The 18,631-nt window shown below is 44.0% G+C and overlaps 1 protein-coding gene across 2 annotated transcripts in view; it reads right to left on the bottom strand.

The window, feature by feature from the left end:
- PAPPA (pappalysin 1) overlaps window positions 1-18,631 on the bottom strand; it is a 1,283,063-nt gene that overhangs the window by 370,971 nt on the left and 893,461 nt on the right. For both annotated transcript variants that reach the window (XM_078641985.1, XM_078641984.1), the window contains one exon: window positions 7,078-7,199. In XM_078641985.1, coding sequence (XP_078498111.1) covers window positions 7,078-7,199 — 122 coding nt within the window. The remainder of the gene's footprint in view (window positions 1-7,077; window positions 7,200-18,631) is intronic.

Here is an 18,631-nt window from a genome sequence, read left to right on the forward strand (position 1 = left end):
CAAGATGTTTTTATAAATGATGGTGTTCCTAAAGCTACTTCCTTTCTTTAATTTCAATTAATCTTTAAATAAAAGGTTGCCGGGTTATTTAACATATTTTTTATGTTAGCGCTGAGTCACATAAACATTAGCCCAGTGCTGCTCTGGACCAAGGGGCAGCATGTAAAGGTCAGGAGGTTCCACATGCGGTCCCGGGGCCATTCTATGAGAATCACTGCCTTGGAGTGTACTTTGCAAATTGTTAACCAGAGACATTGGCATTGGAATAGAAGGTTCCTGTTAGTCTTGTATAGAATATATGGTTCTGAATGCTATCTCACAGAGTAACAGTCTTCCTGATACTACTCGTCATCACCCTCCAAGTCCTGGCATTTGACATGTAGTTAGGACGGACTATGAGTCACCCCAATTGCACCTTCATCATCGGAGTCGTCTTCCTCATCTAAGAGGTCTGCAAAAGATTTATCCCTTTATCATTTTATCAAAGACAATGAAGGAAATGCTATCTTTGCAGTGGTCTTTGCTATTGGCGTTGACTTGTCCATCATCGATGATTTCTTCGTCGCCGACAAGGTCGTCATTAACGGTATCATCGTCGACGGCATCATTAATGGTGTCATTGTCACCGAGCCCATTGTTAACTATATTGTTGTCGATTACAGCGTCGATGGCAACTGGGATTGTGCCAGTGAGGAATGTGTCATCAACGGGATCTTCATCGTCTACGGTAAGTTGAGGAAGGATGCCATCGAAGGAATCTTCATCAACAGGCATTTTAATATCCTCAACGTTATGACCGTTGTTGATGACGGTGGGGAAAAGGAGATGATCATAGGAGATGATGACGTTGATGTCATTGTTGTTACCAGTTATGAGCAAACCAAGCTGGTGTTGTAAAGTTTTTCCTTTCCAAATTTCGTGAAGGCTTTCATGAAGTTGAAAATATTTCTATAGGCCTTGGAGGAAGCTGCAAAAAAAAAAAAGCTTTGCACACCATACCCTGTTTTGTTTTTAGGAGAAAGAAAGAGAGAGAGAGAGAGAGAGAGAAAGAAAGAAAGAAAGAAGGAAAGAAAGAAAGAAAGAAAGAAAGAAAGAAAGAAAGAAAGAAAGAAAGAAAGAAAGAGAAAGAAAGAAAGAAAAAAGATGAGAGACAGAGAGCTATAGAGGAAGCAAATCGACAGACAGACATACTGGCAGACAGACAGACATACTGACAGACAGACAGACAGACAGATAGATAGATAGATAGATAGATAGATAGATAGATAGATAGATAGATACATCAATAGATCGATACATCGATAGGCACGTTGTGTCTATGATTCGATGCCACCTAACTGCACATCAATCCTTAGGCGACCCTCAGTTCAGACAACAGGTCACTGAATACCCTAACGTTATGCTTCACCAGTTCAATGAGGTGTCCTGTTTGTGAAATCCTCTATCCCTCTTCGCTAGAGCCGTTCTCTTCGCTGATGCTGCCTGCAGGCTGCCTGTCTTCCAGACGCCCCTCATCTCTGGGCTGGGTCCTGCTCCAAGCAACGGATAGGAAATGGCACGACACCATGCTAAATGTCTTGGTTCCTTTCCATTGTCAATGAGTGAGGTTAGTTTAAAAAAGCCCATTGTGATTCTGGCTGCTCTGTTTTTAGCCTGGCGTTGTTCACATCCTTGGACGTATTATTAAGGGGGCGTGTCATTTCTTGGCAGTCCTGGCCTCTGGACCACCAGGAGCTTGATTTAAGTCCCGGGTGAGGGAGCTAGGGAGACTGCTGGAAGATCGTTGGTAAGTCAGTCCCATGCAATCACATGTCTATTACCAGCCTCCAAAACCTGCAAAAGGCCGAAAAGGAAGAGAGTAGAATAAATGGGTAGAGGCAAGAGGGCATGGAAGGGAGCCAAAAGCAAAGGGCTAGAGGAGTTAGCAGGAGTAGAGGGCGAAAAGAAAATGAATGAAGTGACAATCACTGAGCATAAAAATGGAGATAAATAAAAAAAATCGTATGAGAGACTAATGTGTAATAAGAATAAGTATAAACAAAGAGAAGTTGCAGGTAAAGATAGGTGCCAGGATTTTTTATATTTAAGTGAATTTTTATACAGCGCAGACTACATGTATGAGACATTAGACTGCTTTGCAATTGATTATGGGAGTAAGAAACATATAGGATTTGCAGCAGCCCATCTACATTTGTATAACAAAACTCAAACCTTTACATTAATTGTAGATGTATTCTAGGTGCAAAGGACATAATATCTGGAACACCTAGCTGCTTGGGAGAAGTACAAATGAGTTGTTCCACCCGTCATCTTTTTGTTTTTCTTTGCACGTTACAGGGGCTTTAAGAGGGACCACTCTAAGAGTTCCCAGCAGAGCCCCACTGCTGCTGTTATCGAGATATGATCCCAGACCTATCCCAGTACCATTCTACAAGAATAAAACATAGATGAGGCTTAAGCTATTGTAGTGGCGGCTGCCTCGGAACTGGGGCGGTGAGGCGGGGGTGGTGTGGGGGAGATGAAAAACAAAACAAAAATAAAATTAACTTCGCCGCTCAAAGCGTATCCTCCATCCTCTGCTGCAGGCCTCTCCTCCGACCTCATTCTGCTGCACACCGGAAGCACCCAGGCTCCCGGAATCTCCCAGTCAATCACAACTCTGCATCAGCAGCATTGTGATTGGTCTGAGCGGCAGTGCCTGGAAGCCTGGGCATATTTTCCACCGGGCTGTGTAACACATGACTGTGCGCATGACTGTTTAGCCGTCTCAAGAGGGCAAAACACTCCTGCTCCCTCTGACGGCGGCGAGCCCAGCCACGGCTCGCCCTAATATTGCTTTGAGTGGCACAGAAAAAAATGATAATAAAGTCTTGTTATTATCATTTTCTTTTTTTTCCCTGCTCAAAGAGCAGTGGGGCGACACTCCTCCTCCTTAGCGGAGGAGCTGCAACTGGGCTATTATACAGGGTTTGGCGGGACATGAGAAAACCGTACACCAGCAGTTTGCTGAGCTGCTAATCCCAGCGTTTCTCCGTTCCATTTAGAGGTGTGGGGGATTGATGTATTTACTAACAGCAAGGTCTTTGCTGGCTAATTTCACAGTCAACCCTGACCCACCGGTCCATCAGCCATAGGACTTGTAGGTCATAGTCACTGTTGTCCTGCCCTATTGAGGGTGAGGTAACCATCACAAATTGTTCGTCCCCATGACTGTCATGTAACTCCCATGCAAAATTCTTCAGCAGGTTCCAGAAATAATATCTGTTCACTTAGTTGATATCTTTAATGAAATGTTCGGCTCAGGTTACTTTCATAAGGGATGGGAAAAATCCTCTATCTAGCCCTCAGTTATATAGGCAAGTTCTCTTCTGCAGATCCAATCAACAATCAGTCCATATCTCGTCTTCCTTTTCCAGCCAAGATGGTTGAGAAAGCCGTGAATTTGGAATTGGCTTCCTTTATAAATGCAAACAGTCGCTTGATTCTACTCAGTTTGTCTTTAGACCCAAACATAGCACGGAATCTGCCGTAATCGTGGCAGCTGAAGCTATAAGATCCATTCCTGACAAATGAGGTAATGCAGCACTGATTTTATTAGAGCTATTGGTGGCATTTAACATGGTCGATTATGATCTTCTGATTGACCATTTCCACTCCTTAGAGATTAGGGGAACAGCTTTAGTTCTTCTAACTTGTCGCTATCGAAAAAGTTGTATCTGATCTCTTTGTACTCCCCTGTGGGGTGCTACATGGAGCCTCATTAAGCACCACTCTTTCTAACTTATATGTCACCCCAGTGGCTAGGCTTATAAAATCGTTTGGGTTCTCAGTGATATCATACGCTGTTGATACCAAGATTGAGGTTGCAGTGTCCACCAATCAAACAACACTGCAGCCAGGTTTCATGATAGTATGTGGCAACTGGATGAAAAATAATTGCCTAAAATTGAGTTTGAGAAAAGCAGAAGTGCTTTTATTCTGCAAAGACACTCCCTTCTGGTCGCCCAGCTGGTGGCCTCAGGAAGTGTGTGCGCTGTCAAGAAAGAGAGACACCTAGGAATTCTTATTGACAATAAGCTGACATTTTATAGCCGTATCAATTAGGTAAACTTCCTCTGCTTTTTACATTCTTAAAATGCTCAGGAAGATATTTCTTTACATCCCAAATAATCAGCAAAAGGCAGTGGTTACGGCCCTAGTCGTATCTAAATTGGACTACTGCAATGTGCTATATACTTACTTGGAGTTTCAAGCTTCATAACAAATTGCAAATACTGCAAAATGCGGCATCCCAGCTTTTATATGGGATTATCAAACACCTTCTGCACTCAAAGAGCAGCATTGGTTACCCGTAAAGAAGCGCATCGCTTTTAAGGCTCTGTACATTGCCTTTCAAGCACTTCATAATTCAGGCTCTGAATTTTTTTAACGCACCCTCTCTTGGTGCATCCCTTACATACCACTGCGTTCATCTGTAGCCAAGTATGTAGTTGTGCCATGTCCAGAAACCCTCCTAGGGAGGTAGACATGTTGTCACCTGTATGGCTAAGTTATGGAATACTCTTCCTTTTAAATTAAAGGAAATGACAAATCTACTTCATTTCAGGAAAGCCCTTAAAACCTGGTAGTGAAGCCAATAATTTGGCCTTGCTGAACAGTCCCCCTTCATTAAGCTGATCATTTTATTTGACTAAGCAATAGCCAGTGCCAAGACACCTCCGGGCATTTAAGTGCTTTATAAATATCATTTTCATTTATTTCATTACATTTATGCATGATACAAGCAGGAAATGTGTATAGAGGCCCTAATGTGCAGGGAGAAATGCTCCCTGCATGCAAGGGGACATTACTTTTTTACATAGAGAAAACAACCTCCTGCTATGGAAAGTTTTTTTTCCTAAACAAAAAAGTTGCACATGAGGTACTTTAAACATGGTGTTATTTCAACAGTCCTTCAGTACGGGCAAGGGAATAGCTGCGGCCCCCTTCTTGGCACTTAGAACCCTGTGATCTTGGCTCTCATTGTTCTAAAAATCACTATCATGAAATATGGGATCCCATGGGCAGCATTTTACATATAGATGATCCTGATAATCCACATCCTTTACACCCACTACTCTGGCCCCTAAATGTCTGCAGATGAAATACATATATAACTGAAAGCTGAGGAAAGATCTGTGGACCATCAGAAAGTGACCAGATGATTGAAATATGTCCACAACTAGATGAAACTCAACTGGCTGTACCTTGATCAACAGAGAACAGAGTCTGCTCCTCGGTAAATGGACCCCTTAGCTTAATATTTACATGGCTAGCCACTTCCCCTTATGAAAACAGAAACACACCCAACATGTATGTGTTGTTTGACATTAAAATGCATTCCCAGCCTAAATAATTTGGAGAACATTTGTGATAGTCATTCTTTCACTTTAGCACACTACACTGTGATAGTCCCATTGTAACCCAGTGTACGTAGCACACTTAGGTGCAATAATCCTGTAATAAGTCTCAAACTATTGCACATTGCAGTGCATCCTACCAACAATTACTCTCAGGACTGAATACACTATGGTGCAGTAGTTGCAGCCGTATAGTATTGCTACAGCTGCTAAGTGCCCCATAGAAACTTATAATCAGGCACATCAAACTTTTTCAAACACCTCCAGATGGAATAAACATGGAAAAAGATTTCTAGAAGTCTGGGGGTAAGACGTAAAATTTCTTTGAACCCAGGCCTCATCGTGGAATCAAAGGAAAATCGTTTCTGCAGCTGGCCACGTTATCCATAGGTCGATATGGAGGGAATAGGATCCTAGTCTTGCTCCCTTGCTAAAAAGGATGTAGCTTTGAGCAATGAAGGCAACCACAGGTTGAGTTGAGAGGGCTGCATCCACGCTGTTTATTGTCCTGTGGTGTCTGTCATAAGGGGACGAGTTAGGCCAGAAGGGGGTCTTATAAGGGGTCAGCTAACAGGGATGGACCTCTTTGTGGTCCACAAATGAGTTGGCAGTTCATTTATTGTGTTGAATGCATGGTATTATTATGAGTTCTCAATTGTCCGCACACCCTCCAAGTGCTAGGGAGTAGCAATACTAAGTAAATACCTAAACTGTTTCATCATGCTTTTAACTAAACCCACATCTCCGGGGGTATTGCGTATCAGACCGAGAAACCTACCTTCATCCATTGTCTATAACACCACCATCCTGTATATCAACTCGTACTCTGAAGTCACACAAAAAGATCCATAGCTCTCGTTGAAAAACGCAAAGCAAATGAATAGCCATATACCGAAGGCAGCATATCACAATGTAATACTCCTGTAGAAAAATCTCTAACTTTGCTTCAGATATCGATGCAGCAAGTCTGACAGCCACTCTCTGAATTTGACACAAACCAATGTGGAACTCCAATATTGACAAGGCGACATGTTAAATCAGTAATACGGTTAAAAGCAACAGAACACAAATAGCGAGTAGCCACTAATGCTTGCTAAATGTGCTCTTGGGGATGGATTTTTCCCAACTTACTCCAGGAATTTAGTGCTATTTTCATAGTGCACCCTTGCATCCAAAATGGATGCGAGGATGCATTTTGTGCTAAGAAATAGTGCTAAGTGCAGCAGAGCACGAAAAGCTAAATGTTCTGGCCTGGTAGGATTTTTCCTCAATTTACGTGAGCAGGAGTAATCAATAATTATCGGTAATTCTGCATCAAAGAGTAACGCGGAATTACTGAAATTACTCCAATTACTCTGGTGTAATTGAAAATCCACCTAGACCTAACAATTATCAAGTACAAGGCATGTATTTGCGAAATGGTGGCATCACATGCTTTTGACAATACTGAGACTTTGGCATGGTATACATGAAGGATGGTAGGCAATTCTCGGAATCTAGTATATTACTGTGCTATTTCAAGGCAGTAGATGGAATTAGGAAATGTCTCGTATTGGGTTGTTTGGGTTTCTTCTTGGTTGCATAGTCTGGTCATGCAGCAACTTGTTCAATAAAAATTCCTTTCTCCTCTATTGCTCCTGGTATCTTTAAAGCTCTACATCTCTCATCTCGTTCTTACCTTCTGCTTCACGAGGGCTCCAATGCCCAGATGGATTGCAAGGCAGCGGGGATGAGGCGTTGATGGCATACTGTACCAGGACCCGTCCCTCCAGACATAGATCACATGTTGATCCCACTTCTCTAGGAAGCCAGGAAAACAGGAGAAGACATCACCTTAGTAACAGCAAAGGAAATGCAGGGAACGCCATTGAAAGTAGAACATTACCACAACAAAACACCACAGGCAATAGAATTTCAAACATGCAATACATTTTTCTTAGTTATTGCTTAAATAGTTGGACATATTCAACCTGATGTTGTAGGGTCCCTAGAAAAAAAATATTGTTAAATATCGGCATTTTTGCTCCTCGCGGAAATCATGCTAATTCCTTCTTTCACTGTCTGGAGTTAAGGATAAAGTCTCAGGTTAGAAGGTACATTTCAAATGGTTTCCACTACTTAAGTAAGACACAATGCCTCTTATAGATGGAAAATCCATCATGCTTGTACCCACTCTCTCCTGTCTCACCTGGACATGCACACTGGTTGGAGAAACTTCCCATAGAGTGGTTGCTGAACACTTTTCACGCAAAACTCTCTGAGTCAGAAGGCATCATTGCATGGTTTCGATTGAGATCTCAAGTGCTAAATTTGCACATAAAAGAACAACCTACTCATTCAAAGAGCGTTTAGACGAAAGGAAAGAATAGCCTGAATCCATGCGTGTCAATTGTGATGCTGCCCTGCATTCAGTAACACCGTTTAACACACTACTGTAACACACTACTGATGAGTGTTGGGTATTGGTGATGTACTGGCAAGCATCGATCAAATTTAATAAAGTTGAAAGTTTCAAGCCAATGACAACATAATCACACATACTAGCCACTCTTCCATTGATGGACTCAATATTAGCAATCGCACACAAATAAGCATGGGAGCCAGAGGTGTGACATTTAAAAGACACTCTCAGGACTGAATACACTACGGTGCAGTAGTTGCAGCCGTATAGTATTAGTACAGCTGCTAAGTACGATCAGCCCATAGATGTAATGGTTGCATCCATCTGGGAGAGATGCCTTGACGTTGATCGTGCACGCTCCGATGGAGGGTTGTGCCTCAACGTCAAGTGCCGCATCGACGGAGATTCCTGTCTCGACATTGAACCTCTTCGCTTCGACAGAGGGCTGCACATCGACGTCGAGCGCTTTCCTTCGACGGAGGACTGTGTCTCCACGTCGGCTGGGAAACCGACAGAGGCTGCTGTCTCGACATCGAGTGTCTTGCAGACGGCAACAGAGGCCCCTGCCTTGATGTCGACAATAGGACATCCGACGATCTCTGCTTCGACGGTGATTTGCACTGAGACGCTGACATGGACTTCGGTCTCAACATTGAAGATGATGACTTACGTCTCGGCGTCGATGATCTGTGTCTTGACGTCGATGGCGGAAGATCGACTCTCGACGCTGAATGCTGTTCTAACGCCGATAGAGACTTGGCTTTAGAAGTTGAAGAGCAGCGCTCCTGTGCCAAATCCCTCGACGACCACTCCGCCGCAGGTCACTTATTGGGACCTTGCTCCTGGACGTCGAATGCGCCCTCTTCTTTGTCTATACAGGAGACCTACCTCTTTCTGAGGGGCCATAAAGACGGATTCTCATCCTGTCCTTGATGGTTCTTTTAGATAACTTCTTGCAGTGTTGACAGGAGGCAGGAGAGTGTGATTCAGGAAGGCAAAGAATGCACACATCATGCGTGTTTGACTTGGCCTTCTTTTTGCCACAGGCAGGGCAAGGATCGAACAAAGAAGGCATTTTTGACAGAAAAAAACTCTTTCTGTCACAAAAAAGTGTTTAAACCTCACTCTATTATCAAAAGACATCGAGTGAAGTCAAGAAAACCACAATAAAACAAGTTACTTTTGACAGAAAAGTCAAAAAAGTAGAGAGCTGTGAATCCAGGGTTCTGACAGAAGGAGCCAGAAAGAACAATTGACCTAATTGTCACCCCTGAGGCATGATGGGAAGCTAGGGGTCAAGGCTGCCTTAAAGGCACGGTGCCAGTTTTTGTTGAAAATGCTTTCATTTTCTATGCTATTGGTTTACAATGCAGCCTGTAGGCTAACAATGTCTACTTTATTTGCAGTTTTTATTCTTTATGAGTGCTTTGCTCATTAAAAAACAGATTTCAAGTGCTACTTGCCCTCTTGTGTATTGGCAAATACAGTCTTTATGTGTGTAATTACATTGCTTAGCCTCCTATTGGGAGCTGCATTGGTATGAGAAAAAATGATATATGTAAAAAACTCCTCCTGAAAAGAGAAATGAAGCCACAGCAGGGGAACCAATTGGAGCGAACTTTATTCCTGAAACACCAAATCATGGCGAATGCATTTCGGCTTGGGTCTGCCTTCCTCAGCGCCTCGGGTGTTGTCAGAAAGCAGGCGTTTAGTTAAGGTTTTAAATACCCCGCCCCCTCCTTAATACTTGATAGTCACTCCGCCCCATTCAGGTGTAGTCCATTTGCGTATGCCTCCCGTTGGACGGCCGGTCTCGAGCGCCTACAGGTCCCAGAATGCAGTGTGGAATTGTTGGCAGGCATCCCAGTGGTGGAGGGATTTAGGAGCCGTATTGACACAACACCCGAAATATCAATGTCCCAAAAAGTCTTTTTCGCTCCTCAGGCCCCCAGACCGCAGCAACCTTCAATATGTAGGGAGTATTGACAGCGGAGGCAAGGCTGGAAATCCGCCGAGCCCAGGTTGCAGTCAATGACTGCTTCACCGCTCCCTGTCCTCCCAAGATCGAAGGCGGGCCTTGAACAGTCCAGAACCCTGGATGCCATAAAATTTTCCGCCGAGGCAATTATATATATGTAGAGCTGTACATATATGGTTTCCATATATAATTTTTATATTATTTCCGGGGGGGTCCCTGCACATGGGCGGGAATATTCAGTGCTTATGACTTTGATGAGGATCCCCTGGAAGAGAACATGCCTTTTTCAGCCCCCTCACTTCGATAAGCACAGAAACCATCTCTTCTTTACGTTAAAGACATGTCCCAGACTTTTGGACTAGTGGATTACCTGAGTTATAATTCAAAGAGATGAAATAGCTAAAGGCTTGCCAGAGAATCATCGCGTCCATGTTCCTGCCACTGATAGGCAGTGGTGGAATCTCAAAGGTGATGTACATTGATATTTGGAGTACATTTACTAATCTTTGAACCAATGCAGGAGGCAAGCAAAGTTTCTGCACTGCGTGAATGAGAGAGAGCAGCAATGCTCCAAATTTACGAAGTTATTGATCATATCTGCTCTCTCCTTGTGCTGGTGCACTCTGTGCTGCATTGCGCCAACACAGGCCACCTTCTTCCTGCGCAAAAACAATCGTTAGTGGCATTTTCCTCTTTCTGTGTGCGCTGCAAAATGCAACACATGCGGGAAGAGGAACTATCAAGGAGAAATAAAGATGTTCCTCCCTGTTACGCCTCATTGGGGAAGGCTAGCATTTTGCCGCATTATGACGCATTCCCAGGTATACTAGCTTTATTAACTCTGGAAATGTGCCAAAATCCATAGGTGGATGCATGGGAACACCCATGCTCCACCCATGGAACAACTCTCATTTGAAATGTATCATAACGCAGTGCAAGCAGCTGTATTGCGTTACATTTTGTTACAAAGCCACGCAAGGCAGCTCAAATTGTCTTTGTGAGCTTTGTAAATATTACTGAAGCCATTGTGTTGTCCGAGCATCGCCTTGCACAAAGTAAGTGCAATGCAAAGGCTTCATAAATCTGGGCTTTGTTGTTCATTACTGAGATCATGTGTTTTTGTTTCAGCTTGCTAGAATCAACATGTTTTTATGTTCTTCTAGCATAAATATATTCAAAGTGGTTCTCTCCTTTTCGCAGAGAGAAGAAACAGAAATACTGGACGCAATAACTTACTGAAAGAGGGACAACGTTGCCAGTCTAGGGAAGTGGTGGCTCCCTTTTCAGACGTCAGTCTTAGAGAACTACAGCTCTATTCGAAATAGAGAGAAGTGGTGAAGTGTTGTAATTGTATTTAAATATTGCTTACTACCCCTGATAAGGCATTGAAGTGCTTTTTGGCAAGTACCACACTACTCCGGAACCTAAAGGTTTAGAGGAGGATTAGTATAGGGAAATATAAGTTGGTAATTTAGCAGTGAACATGCAAGTTAGTTAGTTTGATTGACTAGGCTAATGGAGGGATAGAGGAGGAAAGAGTCTAGATAGTGTTATTTGGGAGATTATATTAGAAAGATGAGATGTGGGATGACTCATAGGAGGGATGTAGGAGGGAAGAGTCTAAAAGGAGTATTAGGGAGGTCATAGTAGTAAAATGAGGATTGAGTGAGTCAATGAAGGATAGAGTAGGGAAGAGTCTAGAAAGGGTTATATGGAAGATCTTAGTAATATGCAGCGGCGGCTCCTCCATAATGGTGGAGGAGCAGCGCCTCACTGCAGAATGAAAAATAAAAGGAGAACAAAAATGTATTATTGTTTTATTTTTCACTAGCAGATGATAGTGCCGAGTCTAGGGCAGAGCCAGACAATCCTCTCTTTACACTAGCACAGGGATTGGGAGGAAGAGTGGAGGGCACTTGAGAGTGTGCATGTCAGTTTCGCCAGCTTCTTAGGCCGGCCAAACTGACATGCGTACTTCTATTTCTCCAACTCAGCTGTATTGTACAGCTGGGTGGAGAAATGGCACAGGCTCCCAGTCCCTTAGTGAGCACCTAACCAGGCCGCACAGGCCAATCCAGGAGCTGCTTTCACAGCATGAGAGCATCGTCTGGATTGGGTTGGGAGTCTGGGAGCCTGTGTTGGCCCAGGGATTTCCGGAAGAGAGGAGCACTGAGGCGACTGGCAGCGGGAGAAGCAAGTAAGTGCAATAGAATGGGGTTTGGGGAGAGTCAAGAAGGGATAGAGAAGGGAAGAGTCAAGAAAGGGTCTAAGGGAGATCATAGCAATAGAATGAGGTTTGGGATGAGTCAGAGAGTGAAGGTAGAGAATATATTGAAAGAGGTATAGAATGAAACACAGTAGTGCAAGAAGTTGAAGGCTTTTCTTTCTTTCTTTCTTTCTTTCTTTCTTTCTTCAGCAGGAGTAAAGTAATAAATATATAGATACATAACTACATAGAAAGAGTATATATGTATGAGAAAGATAACAAAGAGAAATACAATTGTATTGTATAAAGTTCCATATATACATTATGGATAGATAGGTAGACATTCAGATTTTCGGGTGATGCTGTACGTTGCTGCTGTGGCAGCCCATTCTGATCAATGCTGTGCAACATTTGTCCATTGTGGGAGGGCAAGACAAGGATTTTTAACAGCCTGTCCTGTGTGTTCCAAGGGATGACCAGCTCTCACCATCTCTTCAGGAACAATCTCAAAAGTGCCTATTTTATTCAGCCATCTGGTGTCCGGGCTATCTTACTTTCTCTATTTAGCACTAGGATACCCTGCAAGGTGACTGTGCTCACTACAAAACCACCCAACATAGAAACATCGAGAAAACACTCCCATGTAGAGTGAGTGCACATAACACTACCTCATGTGAAGAGGAATACATACCATAAATCAGCTCTTCAAAGCAACGTTGGACATAACTTAGGGTAGGGCAATGCGCTTGTTGAGTGATCCCTTTTGTAAGCACCTTTTTAACATCTGATTTAGATCGTAGTTTGGGGTGGGTGATTCTGTTATTCTGTTAGAGGGCGATCTTAAACATTGGGTATCATGTTTACACCATATGAGTGGACCTAAGAGTCAGGGAAATTCAGAGCATGGCAGTAACGTACCTTTCCAGTGTCTTGCTCAGATCTTAATGGAGCATATTACTGTGGGCTGGCATTAGCCATTGCTAAATTAAGATAGAAGAGGAGTACACAGAGTAGGCAACTGTACACCTAGCTTGCCACTTGCCTGTGGCCTCCAGTTCCTGTTTATTTCAGACTGATCCAGTGACACAGCAGCTGCCTGGGGTTTCCCTACTCACTGTTCTTCCCACCAACAGAAGCCCCACCAACTCCAGGATGCACTTAATGCAGACCGCAGCACAACCACATCAGTAGGCACCTGGACACCTAGCTTGCCACTTGCTTGTGGGCTCCAGTTCCTGCTATTTCCAGACTGATCCAGTGACACCGCAGCTGCCCTAGTTTTCCTGCTGCGGTTTTACAGACCAGGTTTTCCCACTCACGGTTCTTCCCTACATAAGATCTTCAAGTGTCTTCCCCTACACACGAGACCCAGAGTGACACAAGTGCTTATCACCAGCCGACTGCACTGCGGAAATGCCCTCTATGTAGGAATGTCCGCACACCTTCTACAGAGACTTCAGACCATACAGAACGCCGCAGCCAAACTCATCCTCAGCCTTCCCCGATGAACCCAAAACACACCCCACCTCAGGAAACTACACTTGCTCCCCACACAGATGAGATGCCAATTCAAGCTGCTGACCCATGCACACAAGGTCATAAACAACCAAGGAACCACCTACATTAACCACCACCTGAACTTCCACCAACTATTGAGAAGACTACGCTGCACCTCCCTTTCACTTGCCCCTTCTCCCTGCATCTACTGAAGCAGAAGTATAGGATCCTCCTTCTCCCACATCACAGCCCAGACCTAGAGCAGCCTCCCTTATGCACCTTCGGACCATCACCTCAATTATGGAATTCCGAATGTCCCTCAAGACATGTCCGTTCGAATAACCCTTTAGGGCTTGCAAGCCCCTGGATACCCTGTCCGGTTTATAAATCCTGATTGATTGACAGCGATCAGTCATACTTCCCGAGAGGCAGAGAGTAATTTGATCAGTCAGATCCCATTTCAGGTAGTAAGGCGGTAAGTCCTGGGTTATGTTTGTAGGAAGCAAAGTCAAAACTTCTCTTTTCCAGTCAATCATATGAGAAGGATCCAAAGCTGAGATGTTTGAACATAAAATCGTTATGCAAAAGCCATTTTAAATGGAAACTAGTGAGCTGAAAGCTATAGAGTAATTATTGGCAAGTGTGAAACTCAAGTAGGAAGAAGGTCTCACAGTTAGGACAGGGTTTGGAGCAAGACACGAGATCACTATCCATCCAACAGCTTACTGAAATCAAATGGCAATAATTCTAATGGAATGGCGAGTGACCTGCAGGTCAGAGAGCTGGACATGAGCTGAGGCAGCACCTAGTCCAACCCACAGTCTCTGCTCAAAACACCATGGCAGCTGCCTGGCGTAGTTTGGGTGACTCTTAAGCAGGATGTCGTACATGAGAGGTCGCACGGGAGCTGCAATGGTGGGGCCTTGTGCTGATCAAGACAGAGGCTGAGGAGGACCTTGTCTGGCTGGGACTGGAGAAGTTGCTTTGTGTGACAGTCGGGGCTCGCGGACAGCCCCGGGACCTGCCGGCCTTACTAATACGGGCCCCGAGAAGTGTAGGGAGCCAAGAGGCAAGACCGCTGCTGCTCCTGATGTTGACCAGGGTATTGGAAAGGCCAGGTGAAAGCGAGCTGGTGGAGTTGACAGTCCAGCTAAAATGGAACTGGTGGGTGAGCTGTAGGAGCGTATGGAGTCTGGTGGAGATCTGTGGATACAAATAGATGTATGCTGTTCAGTGGCGACTTTACAGGCATATAGAAGGTGTATAACTACTCACAATATTTGTAGCACTGCACAGCTAGAAAATATTAAGAATTAAATTGACTGTTTGCCATATTGGTGCAAAAACTGCTCAAACTGAACTGGGCCACAGAAGATTTGAGTACGCTCTAATGAGCTTGGTGCCTCGAGTAGGTTTTGACCATTTCCAACATGTACAGAGCCATCTGGATGGTGAGGAATAAGTCTAATAAATGATTGGGGAGGTGTGTGCGCCAAGTGCTATGACAGCGGTCCCTGGGGAGAAACAGTTGGGGATGTTCTCTGTTAGATGTTACAGAGTTGGCGTAATCAGGTTATTTTGCAGAGGAAGCAACACACAGCGGCTACAATGTGGGTATGAGTGTAGGTACACAATTTTGCTTTGAGGTTTTCCCTCTTGAGAGTTGACGCAATAGCCCTGTGTTTCTTGATGCTATATGATGACTGATACCTTCAAATATAGTTTGAGGTCCTGGAATGTGCAAAGGTTCGGGAGTCTGATTAAACAACATAGAATGTATGCCTATATTAAAAGGAGAGATATCAAAATTGCGTTTCTACAGGACACACACCTTAACAGGGATGATCTCGAACAATTATGTTGTTGGTGGAGAGGCCAACTATTCGGCGCTACACATTCTTCATGTGCAAACAGTACACTCATAGAGCTAGACTCCTGGCTAATATTTGAAATAATTAAACACATAAGCGATAGGAAGGGATGGTATACAATAATGGATGGCAAACTGGATGGTCAGTTACTTAAGCTAATAAATGTTTACACCCCCAATTGACTTTCTCAATGGGTTGGCCAAGCTAACTCTGGATGACCTCAACAATCTCGGGGGAGATTTTAATTGGACCTATTAACATTGATGGGGATAGATCGCTGCCAGTACTCAAGCTGCCCAGCTGATGCGGAATGCATCTTGGAGAACAAGTGAATTATTTCTACTCAAGTGTACACTCATTGTACACAAGAATGTATTTATCTTTATGTCACCCGGGACGATTGGGAAAAATTCACTGTGAGTGTCTGTGTGAAATGATCTTGTCTCGTGGCCTATTAAAAGTGGTGTCAAAATGTAAAGGCAGAATTCCGTTATGGCAGCTTCAGCCAGAGGCTTTGCTCGACACACCATATAGAATAAATCTCCGCACTGTGATAACAGTATTTTCAAGACTATGCGGGCAGCATAGGATGTTGATGGCCATCAAGGACTCATTGTGCTTTTCGATTAGAATGCCCGTCTCAGATTTAGGGAGGCTGGCCCTTACAAAGATGGTTGGTCTGCCTCAACTTCTATATTACCTTCACAAATTTGCCAGTGGTGGTACCGAGCAGGATCACTAGGGAATTAAACAGTTTACAATCGGATCTGATATGGGGTGTCTCAAGGAACAAAGTGGCGCTTCATAAGGTGCAACTGCGAATAGCAGCTGCTCCTTCCGTTGAGGCCTACTATTTAGTGCACAGTTGTAGTGGGTGGGCATATGAATGGGGAGCTCACAGACGGATTACAGGGGAGGTATTGAGCTTAGAGACAAATTGGTAATTGAAATAATGAATACTAGAGCTAAGACGACAACTGACTAGAATCCAAATCAGTGTGTTTAGCTAAATATTGCTTGGGCATAAATACCTTGCTCTCACAAAGACTGAAACAGCACATGTCCCTGGGCTTTCATTATGGCTAAACAGTAGATTGTTTGAAAAAAGAACGACATTAAGTAGAGAGAGTTGGAAAAGCACCAATAGAAGTACGTTTGGGGACTTTTTTTGACAATCATAAGTTGACAGAGTGCGCAAGTGCCATTAGGACGACTTTTAAGAAATTGTACAATCAGGAGACAAATGCTATCTATTTGTCAAAAAGTAAATACAGAACCGACCATACACAAAACCATGAAACATATCCTTACACAGGGTTGAGCCAAAAGAGCTGTGATATCAGTGTATTAACGGGTCTAAAAAGACAAAGGGTGCCTATTTACAAGCCAGTTTGCGTCACTCTTGCACCATGCCACGTGGTGCAAGACCAACAAGAACCTTAAGTCAGATTCATGAAGCCATGCAAGGCCACTTTGTGTGGCCTCGAGTGGCTCCATAAATCTGGAGCAACGCAACACAGCACAAATCAATGCATTGCCTTACGCTGCCCTGGGAAGACGTTCCTTGTGCATTGCGTGGGTGTTTCCACACAACTCCCATGGTTTTTGACGCATTCCCAGATTTACCAGAACTGGTAAACCTGGGAATGCGCCAAAAATATACATGTTCACAGGAGAGGTGTGACGAAGAGACATTTTTCCTCGTTACTTCCTCTTTCTATGTGTGCTGCATTCTCCACCACACAGAGATAGAGGAATATGCCTTTCAGGATTGTTTTTGTGCACAAAGGTGTCCCTTCCTGCACAAAAACAATCCTTGACATAATGCAGGCACCCTTGCACTACGGTGCACCATAGTGCCATGTAGAGCCTCAATGCAGCGCATTCCTGCCCTTTGTCTGTCATGCAGCGCAACAAGACGACTTGCTCCGATACACTGCCTGACTTTTTCACAAATAGGCCCCCATATTGTCTCTCAAAGACCTTTGGAATAAAAGATGGAACGAAAGAAAAACTGATAAAAACAAAAGAACAAGAAATAGAACAAACAAGTGCCTTACTCGTTTGCATGCTTGCTCACTCTGTGCCATTGGGATATGGTGCAAGTGGGAGGTGTTTGATTCTTCTGGCTACTCCCTTGCTTGGAAGTGTCCTTAGGCAACACAGCCAAAATCTTGGATTGGAGAACTGTAGAAATGGGCTGAGACAGGGAATGATGCCATACATATGTTGCAGAAACAGGCACGGGGAATGGTGATCGTTATTAAGTGGGATATAATGATCGTACCACTAAGAAATAAAATGGCTAAACGATCTTCGTAGAAACCTACAGTGCAGGATTCCCACTTTAATATACTCTGAAACTAATGTAGTAGGTGAGCCAGCATTGGCCAACTGGTTGCTCTCTGTAGATGCTCTGTATGAGATACAATACAAATGTTTAGGTCTCGCCTGTGTGGGCTGCGCATGCGCAGTCTTGCTGGCGAGATTTTATGTTTTTTGGTCAGCTTCAGTATCTGGCTTTAAGCCCCGCCCCTCTTTCCCATTGGCCGGCGTCACCGTTTATGCTAAACGGTGGCCAGCCATTGGGAAAGAGCATTCAGTGACATAGACTATCCTCTTTCACAGACGGCCCACTTGGACGGGCTCGTCTGACTTCCTTCTGCTGCAAAAGGTTTCTTATCTTTATGGAGCCAAACACATGGACCCATAAAGATAACAAACCTTTTACTTCAGAAGAGAAAAGTCTACGTCACAACTGCCTGCTCTTGCGTTTCTCGTTCTAACTCGGAGACATCACAGCTGTTGTCAGACGCTGCTGGCTTCCCTGCTGAAGGTCTAATTTAGCTTGATTTAGCTTACCCTTGCCTGTCCCTCTGCCACGCATTATTTCCATTTGGGCTGGGAAACTAGGCAGCTTTGTTAAAGCACTGCACCATCAATACACTGATGTGCTGATTGTCAACCCTGATGCCCTCGCGGTACTGTGCCTGTGCACCTAAACAGCAGTCATTCTACTGCCCTCCGTCCTCATCTGGTGCTGGCACATGCTTTAAACCAGCGGAGAGGTGGCTTAGACAGCAAGTTTAAATTGCAGTGCTCTGACCAAATAGTCATGCCTTCAGGTAAATATCCTTGAGAGAGTCCAGCATGCAAGTGATTCGAACAGACAGTGTCTATCAGCCAGACTGCGAGTCTGCCATAGGCAAAATGAATGTGAAATTGCACAAGGCAGAAGGTCCAGAAATTTCACAACTTTTGCAAAATTCAGGAATTACA

This window comes from Lissotriton helveticus, chromosome 5_1 (genome assembly GCF_964261635.1).
Source record: "Lissotriton helveticus chromosome 5_1, aLisHel1.1, whole genome shotgun sequence".
Classification (NCBI taxonomy): Eukaryota; Metazoa; Chordata; class Amphibia; order Caudata; family Salamandridae; genus Lissotriton; species Lissotriton helveticus.